Source organism: Neolamprologus multifasciatus, chromosome 6 (genome assembly GCF_963576455.1).
Source record: "Neolamprologus multifasciatus chromosome 6, fNeoMul1.2, whole genome shotgun sequence".
Classification (NCBI taxonomy): domain Eukaryota; kingdom Metazoa; phylum Chordata; class Actinopteri; order Cichliformes; family Cichlidae; genus Neolamprologus; species Neolamprologus multifasciatus.
In genome coordinates this window covers 36,151,740-36,161,328 of record NC_140444.1, presented here as the reverse complement: position 1 = coordinate 36,161,328, position 9,589 = coordinate 36,151,740, and the positions used below count along the sequence as shown (strand labels likewise).

The following is a 9,589-nucleotide window of genomic DNA, read 5'->3' as shown; positions in this document are numbered from 1 at the left end:
GCTGTCAATCTGGCTCATCTCCCTCCCCCTGTTTATCTTCCACTCTGACCTCTACCTAAGGCCCAAAGCAACAAATACTGAATTACTTAAATGCTTAACCAAATTATACCATTTTTAGTTCTTAAATGAGTGGCTTTTTTTTCTACACGAGTCGTCATGATATAACTGAGGCCATGTGTCCAGGAATGCCAGTCAATGAAATATTTCACATAACTAGAAATCTTTTATTCTAAGCCAATACAAAAAAGGACAGCTATTGATTAAGTATTTATATATAACACATTTTGACGTGCTAAAAGAAAACATGCACATTTAACAATTAAATAATATAACTATCTGAGAATATACTCCAAACATTCAAGTTACATTTTGCTGTTTCTTTATTAAGTTTATTTTCAGTGATAGTTTGATTTAGTTGAATTTCGACACTAGTGGGAAAATGTTAAGAACTAAAGCAGTACATCACAACAACACTATTAGTACTAATTCAGGACACATTCTGATCATGGAGTGCTAGAAAAGACCAGTGAAACACAGGGTTCTCCTAACAGGGCAAGTCAAAGTGTGTGTTGTGACAATGGCTTGTGGCTGTGTCTGAAGTTACTTCCTCAAGCATGAAATTTCTGTTACTGTTATGCTTTCTAGTAAGTAAAATAAAGTCGTTATCTTAAATGTATGGTAATGAAATCACATAATGCAATCCTTCACATCTGTCACAGCCATGACACAAAAATGATAGAAAACTAGAAAAAATAGTGAGTTTCAAGGGATGAAACAGAGCTGTCTTGTTTCATCGATGAAACAAGACAGCTCAAGCTTGAAAGTCCTATAATAAAGAAACATTAACCTCTCACAATTTGGTCAGCTTTCTCTCTCAGAGAAAGAACACATGATGACATTTAAAATATCAGTCCTCTGCCTCCTGCTCCTTAGTGTCAGCAGCATGTTCACTGTCTTCTGAGTAATTCTCGTGATCGTCTGAGTATTGGTAACTTTCATCAGAATAATGGCAATCATCCCCAAGACAATCCTTCTCTGTGTGGTGACTGTCTTGGTAATTAGACGAGACCTCGTCGCTTTCCTCGTCTGCTCTTCCTCCCTCCTTCTCGGCTGGATCATCCACATCATCATCCAGGAAGACTTTCCTATAGTGAACTGCTTCATAACCCAGGTCTGCTTCCTCAAGGTCACTAATTATTAAAAGAACATCATGAGTAGTGTACCAACCACTTATTAACAGATAGAATACTGAGTTTAGTAAGTTTGTAAGCGTCACAGATTTACCTCTGCTTGCTCTCGCTGGATGGAGACAATTTGGGTGAAGATCCTAATTTGCCTGCTTTACTGCTGATAAACTCCTCTGTCACGTCGCATCCATGCAGGGTGTTGGTGTAGTGTTTATCTGCAGCCTGTTTGGCATTCCTCTGTTACAGCAGGACAAATTCAAACTATTAGAATAATTAAAGATGTACTGCAAAGAAGGAATATGTTCTACTTAAAGAACATATTACATTTAATTACTTAAGAAATAATAAAGAAAGTAATATAAGTTAATGGCAGTCACAATTTTTTCATTGGGTGACTGCCATTAACTTATATTACCATGATAAATTATGATATTTATGATATAACTCGGTAATAAGCAATAGTCATATGAACAAAAAATATATGATCATGAAAATATGGTGATGGAATAGGATGATGAATGGGTTGTTTGAGATAGAAATTCAAACGGTGAAATTAGGGATGCAACGATACCAATTTTTTCAAACCGATACGATAACGATACTTGGATCTGAGTACTTGCCGATACAGAGTACAAAAACCGATACTTCTACCACACGCACAAATACAATGACTTGGAAGACAGGTTTTATTTTATTCTCTGCCGATAAAAAATAAAATCTTAATAAAAATGACCACAAAAAAATTTCAAGTGAAAAATAAGCACTTCTGTTAAATTATTGCAGAGTCTCCACATTGTAATTTAACAAAATATCACTGAACTATTGGCACTGTCTCGAGCTTTCAGAATAATAAATAAACACTTCTGTTTGGAATAAAATAAATACAAATTAGGTTTGAGAATAAAATAAACTTTTAAATTATTGTAGAGTGTCCATATTGTAAACAAACAAACAAAATAACGAAAGTATTTGGCATTGACGAACTCCTCATCTGCCCGTGGATCATCAGTCCACTGTGCCGTTAAACCAAGGACTGACATCGCGCACACACTGCTTGTCTTTACCTCTTTAGAAAGTTTTGGCACCATTATCTCCCTGATTTTCCACGACTGGCAGTGGCTGGTCATCCAGAGCGATAAAATGAGTCAGAGCCTCTGATATTTTAACTGCCCGTGGATTTTCTTTTGACATTTTTCATCGCTTTTCCAAAACTTGAGTTAAAGTTGGCTGTTCCGGTCCACACTGCTGACATTTTGTTTAGCCTAGCTACAGCAGCCTCCAGTTTCTCTTTTTTATCTGGAGCTGCCAGTCTCACTCGCCTGTGCCTGTTTAGCGTGAGATGTCCCCCTAGTGGCCAATCTAAAAAACTACAACAGAAATGACAAGCCACCCTCTGATTAATGAAATAAGTTAGTATCGGTTCATGGTATCGGTTAACTTTTACGAGTATGAGTACACACACATTTTACAGTATCGGCCCCGATACCAGTATCGGTATCGGTGCATCCCTAGGTGGAATAATTCATATTTTTGTGCTGCTGTCATTTTAAGCAAAAAGTTTACTTTTTTGACAAAAATGCCACCTTGGCAGGACCCTGTTTTTGGGTACTTGTGTATGTGTGTGTGTTAAAATGTGTTAAACCAGGCCGGGTTTAACCTGATTGCTGTGAAACAGCTGTTTCACCCTCATTCAACCCCAGCGACTTTGAGTGACCAGAAGTTCTCGCCTGCCTGACTTTCACCTACCGTAAATAGCCCCCTGACTGTAACCTCTAGCCATGATCTTGAACTTCTCCCAGACCCATCAATAAAGTCATTTCAGAGAGGCAGGCTCTCGCTTCAGCCTCTAAGAGACCGTGGGACGGTTTTGATCTGACTAATGAGCTGAATTTATGGCCCTCAGACGAGTTAAGTATGCAGAGTTTTTGAAATCAACCAAGACAGCTTTGCAGAAATACACAAGTCCTTACCAGCTGCTCCACAACTCAGTGTTGCTGGTCCCCTCACCACATTCAGGCGTATTCCCACTTACAACATTGCTCTTTCAGATTTTTTTTAATGAAATGCCAAAGAGCCATTTTTAACCTCCAGTAAAGAAGACTTTGCATTTATTTGGTCCCCAAATAAGGGTCCAATGTGGCATTTTTGGTCAAAAAAGTAAACCTTTTGGTTTAAAATGATAGCAGCGCAAAAATATAAATTATTCCACAGTTTGAATTTCTATCTAACCTCCTAAGACCCGAACTCTTCCACAGCATGCATTTTTGATTTCTCTTTGATATTTGGGCTGATTGGGACCCAATGAATGTAAAAACAAAGAATGACCAGATATTTGATTTTTGTTTCTAAGAAAAATGAGAGCCACATATGAGGATATTTGTTTAAAATTTCGATAGAACAGTAGCAGTATAATGTCCTCGTAAGTGGATATCAGGCCCTTGTAGAGCAAAATTGAGTATTTTGGTCTAAATAACCCAAAATGTGATGTCCACATATGTGGACGCCAGGTCCTAGGAGGTTAAACAGCCTATTCCATCACCATATTTTCATGATCATACATTTTTTGTTCATATGATTATTGATTATTACCGAGTTATGAAATATCATAATTTTATTATAGTCATAAAAATTATGACTGCCATTAATTTTTTATTACTTCTGTTATTACTTCCTAACTCATAAATCGTGGACATAAATCACTGATTTGACATAAAGTACCAAAACCAGCAAAGGGGGGGGGGGGGGGGGGGGCGCGGAGAGAGAAAGTATCATAGTGATTGTCATAGTGTGATATTATTTTGTTGTCGGATACAATGTTTGTGTGTGATTATCAGTAGAAGGAGTGAGGAGAATAGAGGGAGAGGACACACAGATTGTACAAGAGTGTGATAAGATAAGATAAGATAAGATAAGATAAGATAAGATAAGATAAGATAAGATAAGATAAGATAAGATAAAGACTTCATTTATTCAAAGGGAAATTCTTTTGTGAAGTTAGCTGGAAAAACAATAGTTATATTTCACCAAAAAACTTGAAATGCATTCAATGGATGCTTTGTGTGCTTTCTAGCAAGAAAAGATTTCTGCTAACATTTTGCACATGAATATTTACTGCTTGGCTTCTTTGTAATTGTTGTTTCATCAAATTTAAAGCTTCATTTTAAAATTTCGTTCTAATTTCCCTCACATTTTTAAATCTTTAGAGGCACATACATCGTCATGATAAAACCCAAATGGTGTAGTAAAAGATGAAAGACAGCAGGTTTGTCATGCAGGTGATGATGTGATAGGATGTGGCTATGTCGTGGTTACACAATCACCTGTGCAACTTGCTCCAACAACAGTGGCCTTCCCTTCACTCTCTCCTGCATTTCTTTGATCTCCTGCTTGTATTCCTTCCTGCGCTGAAGATCCTGTTTCCTATAAACATAAGAGTGCAGTGGATCATCTTTCTCATTAAAAAACATGGAAAAAGAAAAAAGTGCATTTCCTTACTTAAAGACAAATATAAAACTCAACTTGAATGTACTGCATGACCATAGGAACTTGCAACCAAGCGTTTGTTGCAAAAACCTGCTCAGCAAAGCTTAGAGTGAAAGTAGCGCTGTTTTCAGCATACCTGAACTCTTTGAGCTTGTTTGGATGGGTCTGTGAAAGAGCTAGGTGGGGGTCATTGGCCTGGGCACGTTTCAGAACTAGCCCCTGCAGCCTCTTCTCCCTTTGCATCTGCTTTTCCCTCCACCGCTCCTCCTCCTCCTCAGCCTTCTTCCTCTGCTGCAGCACCTTCCTATTCCGGTAGAAAATTTGGTCATGGATGTAGGAATGTTTACAGGTAGTGCAGGTAATTAAGCTTATGGGTGCAAAAACAAGCTATATACATGTATTTGGTTATAAGGGTTGCAGGGGAAGTTGGGAGGAGGCCTTCTTTTTAATCACGGAAGACAGCTGGTGAGGACTTTGTCTAAATGGGACAATTCACTGTCTCTACTAAAATGATGGAAGCTTTTGGTGCCCTAAGGTGGTACCTCACGGCCTCATGGCGCTTTTTTGTGGCATCTGTGACTTTGGCAGGGAGGACCTCCAGGCTACCTGAGAGGGATGAACAGAGGCTTGAGTTTGGCGTCCGAGTTGGCCCAGGGCTGATGTATGGCCAGCGCAGTGTTTGAGGGCTACTCTGCTCCTTCTCGATATCAGTCAGGATCCGTTCCCGGTGTGAGGAAATCTGTGATGTCTTCAGCTCAAATGGTTCACACGCAGTCGTAGGCTTTATCTCTTTTCGTTTCTCCAGATGCTTCTGGAAGCGCCTATAACTGGCATTGAAATCTGGTACCTCTTTGTTTATCTGCGGCCTGTGTGAAAAGCCGTCACCTTCCCCGACTCCAGCTTTGATATCTTTGCGATTCTTCCGTTCACTGAGCCGTCGTTTGAGCATGCTCGGAGGCATGGAAGCATTGTGAAGCATCTCCTCAGCCCTCATCTGTATCTTGATAGACCGATACAGCTGCTCCTCTTTCATCTGCTCCCCTGATGCTGCTATGTAGACAGACTTTGGCACAGGCTTGGCCTTGAAGGGTTTCACTTTCTCCTGATCAGATGGTTGCAGGTGACGTAGTTGTCTCTGCTCCTTCTTCAGCCGCTCCCGCTCTAGGAAGCTGAATGGCTTCTGTATGGTCCGGAGATGCTGCTCTTCTCGCTCTCGCATGGCTCGCCGTCGTTCCTCGTTGCGCTCTTGTAGCTCATCATAAAGTGGGAGGTGAATGTGTGCAGGTACGGGGCTGGCACGGAACTTCCTCTGACACTCTGTCAGTTCTTCCAGTTGCCGTCGCAGCTCTACGTTTTCCAGTTCGATCTCTGAGCGTGTCTTTATGCCTCGCTTTCGCTGCTCAGCCTCGCGTAGTGTCATCTGGAAAGGTTTTGGGACGGTTACTCTATCTTTCCAGTGCTCCCGCTCTCTATCTTTATTCCTCTGTTTCTTGTGCCCTGTTCTCTTTTGTGGTTTATTTTGGTCATTTGTTAGACTGCGCAGCGAAGCAGAGGACAGGTGGGCATGATAAGGGGACAGCTTAAAGTCCTTCCACATATTCTTGATGTGCTCTTTGGGGGAAAACAGTATGCCTTTCTCAACATTGTTGCCGGCAGTTTGATCTTCATCTGAGGAGTCTGAATGCCCAGAGACCCATCTGAGTTCAACAGCAGAGTGAGACTTCCTCAAATGACAGTGTGAAGCTGTGGCAGTAGCATGAACCCACAGCAGTCTAAAAAACAAAACAAAAATAGAAGAAGAAAAAACAAACTTGAATAAAAGTCATCAATAATAATACCAGTTATTCAATTTATTAGTTTTGTGTAAGAAAATGCTGTGAAAAATGTCAATCACAATTTCTCAAAGCTTATTTTGTCCAGTCAGCAGCCTAGAATCGAAACAAATAAATTACAACTATAAAAGCCTCATAAAATTCTTAAAATTGTCAAAAGTGTCAATATCACTGGTTTATTGTTGGATACAAAAGTTGTGTGCTTTTCTCTAATCAGAAAAAGACTATGGTCACAGGTTCACATTTGCATAGCTTCACTATATGTTTTGTGGGTTTTTGTCTGTTTAGTGTTGTTCCAAAAATTCTTTACATACAGAAAGACAATGAACAAGTGTTTAGTTCCTTACATAATATTGAACAAAATCCACCCACCTCTGCCTTCCATCCATCACTGTCATATCTAATGGCTCCATCGACTTGAGCTGCAGCTTTTGCTGATACATGCTCTCCAGCTCTGCCATGGTGTGCAGGTGGGCCTTCTTTAGTTCCTCCAGCTTGCTGTAGTACTCCTCATTGGAGAAGAAGATTTGACTGAGGTCGAGGCGATCTCCCGCTGCTCTATAGTTGCTTATCATGAAAGGGCCTCCTGCCCCAGCGCAGTCCTCATCACAGTAATCAGAGCCTGAGTCCTCATACTCCATCTGAAATAGTCACAACAATCTCATACTGCAATCAGCAGCCATTTTATATCTAAATATAATAAGTGACCGAAATACGCTGCACTTATACGCTGCCCTGCGACAGACCGGTGACCTGTCCAGGGTGTACCACGCCTCTCGCCCTATGGCAACATGGATAGGCTCCAGCCTCCCTGCAACCTTGCATAGGTGGAGGAAGATGGATGGATATGCTGTTCCTGTGTTGGATGCTTATATTAAATATGATCAAAGTTAATAATGAGTCATAATAACAATAATGAGGTCAGGTAATGTACAAGTAACCTCTGTGAGTCACATGAGATGTTTCCGTTCTCGTTTTGTTTTTGGCTCTGTGTGTCAGTGATAGGGGATATCCTTATCTCACCAACACTTTTACTGTGGGTTCAGATGCTTCTTCCAGCTGCTGTTTATCTCTTCAATTTGCAAACGGCAGCAAATCATGAGAAAGTTTGCTGGCTTATTAGGGAGAGGAGCTAAAACAGCTTGTTTCAGACAGAGGATGGACTGAGGGGCTGTATCAAGTCCCAGTAAAAGATGAATAGGTAATATCTGAGTGTGAATCATGCAAAGCTATTCTAGAAGAGTCCAAGAGGCAAAACAAAGAGGTGGAAATGACCAGAATAGGTCATCATTAGATAACTTTTTGAACAATATATGTTAAATGTTGCATGGAATAAATATACGAATTGTGAAGCTGTCACGTTGATCCATTTCACGTTCCTACATCTTCAAACATAATGGCTTAACCACCACTCATTGAGCACTCCTCCAGGACTAAGCCTATTATGCTGTCACAGCAGCGACACTGACCATATGTTGAGGCACGACAGGCAGACACACAATTTACATCAGGTGTCTGCCTTCACAGCTTTTTACTAAATTATCAAGATCCTTAAAGGAAGAACAGCAGAAGATGAGTGATTTTAGGATTATACACTAAATGTGACATCTGATAATGTAGCTGAGATGGAAGTCCACAAATAGTATGCTTAACAAATTAAACAGATCAAATCCCTTCCACCACACAGGCTGACCTTAAACGGTCAACAGCCTGTTGGAACCAGATCAGAAACAGTGTGTGGCTTACTTCACGAAGTACAGTTTGGATGATAATAATGGAGAAAAACCTTTAAAAACAAACAGCTGATTCTACTCTGTTCAGACAGTTTAAACTTAATATTTAAAATACAATGTCTCAAATTGTAATATGTCAAAGATCCCAGTAACAATAAATGTAAAGGTCTGTATAGAATGACCGGGGGTCTATCTATGTTAAATTACTATTACTAAATTATTATTATTATTAAAAATAAATTTTAACAACTGTCGGAACAATAAATTACTTTTTTTTTTGCAGGATTAAAGTATTTACAGTGACTTAGTCTGCAATTTTTTCTCCAGCATGTAAGTAATTCACTTTCTGTGTGGACTTTCCTCCACCACTGAGGAAAAGGAAACATCTATTTTAACTAACTGTAAATTAACCAGAAAGCTACGGTACATGTCAGTAAAAAGGGGGCTGGCAGGCTGATTATTAGGGGATTTTTAAACAAAAGGCAGGTGTTGTAATTGATATTCGGAATCGGTACACAACAATTAAAACTCGGTAAAAATTACCTCTTTCTCGTAATCCCGGTTGTCGACGTGACCTGTAACCATGCACGGCAGGACTCTCTCGCGTTCATACGAAGCTAACGGCGCTTTGGTGTGCGGGTCTACCGGCGTTTTCAAACATGAAGTAACCAAAACGTTTTTCCGGTGGGCATTTGCCATGTTTTTGTAAATGTTGCTTTTTTTATTATTTATATAAGTTATTTATATAAGTTGCGTCACAAAATCACTTGTAGTAAGAGTACTCAGTCGAGATGACAAGCTCGCTCTCTTTCCACATCCAGGTAGCAAGTGAAGTCCTTAGCAACAGAGAAGCTTGGTTGGGAGGGAAGTGACGGAGAGTGGCAGGAAATGAAAAGCCTTGGCCTCCGTACAAATTAAAAGCACCAGAATTTGTGAAACGAATAGTTGAACAAAAAAATTATGTTGCAATTGCCTTAATGTATTGATTAATACTATGACATAAGTTATGGATGTGGAAAAATGAATCCTCCAGAAGTACCCTTAACAACAAAATTGCAGTACCCCAAAATAAATTTTAAGTCTAAAGATATGGTTAAATCTTAAGTACTTTGCATCTGTGATGCAGATTACTTATACAAATTAGCTAGAACAATACATGATTAATTTTGAGACTTATATGTTCTTGTCTGCTTTGCATGATGGATATTTAAAAATAATGCCTTTTATTTGATTCAGTGGTGAAATTTAGCAGTTATTGTTATTCTTAACTGTAATCTTCAGAGTGCAAGTTTGCTACTTAGACATATGACAGGTACAGGTATCTTGCATGCTGATTATACAGATTAACAGAAAC

At 39.5% G+C, this 9,589-nt stretch overlaps 1 protein-coding gene across 1 annotated transcript; it reads right to left on the bottom strand.

The window, feature by feature from the left end:
• Nucleotides 1–203: 203 nt before the first annotated feature.
• On the bottom strand, nt 204–9,524 carry fam161a (FAM161 centrosomal protein A). Its single transcript, XM_085164285.1, has 7 exons — nt 8,779–9,524; nt 6,875–7,143; nt 5,213–6,442; nt 4,807–4,974; nt 4,508–4,607; nt 1,285–1,424; nt 204–1,190 (listed from the first exon to the last, which is right to left on the bottom strand). The coding sequence occupies exons 1-7, from the start codon at nt 8,932–8,934 to the stop codon at nt 908–910; spliced, it is 2,346 nt and encodes a 781-aa protein (XP_085020411.1). The 5' UTR covers nt 8,935–9,524; the 3' UTR covers nt 204–907.
• Nucleotides 9,525–9,589: the final 65 nt, after the last annotated feature.

What these genes read in the sequence shown, in the direction of transcription:
- fam161a (XM_085164285.1), bottom strand. Translation starts at nt 8,934, where the DNA reads ATGGCAAATGCCCACCGGAAAAACGTTTTGGTTACTTCATGTTTGAAA. An exon ending in ACCGGGATTACGAGAAAGAG is followed by an intron (nt 7,144 to 8,778) that starts GTAATTTTTACC and finishes TGACTATTTCAG; the next exon opens with ATGGAGTATGAGGACTCAGG. An exon ending in AACAAGCTCAAAGAGTTCAG is followed by an intron (nt 4,608 to 4,806) that starts GTATGCTGAAAA and finishes TTATGTTTATAG; the next exon opens with GAAACAGGATCTTCAGCGCA.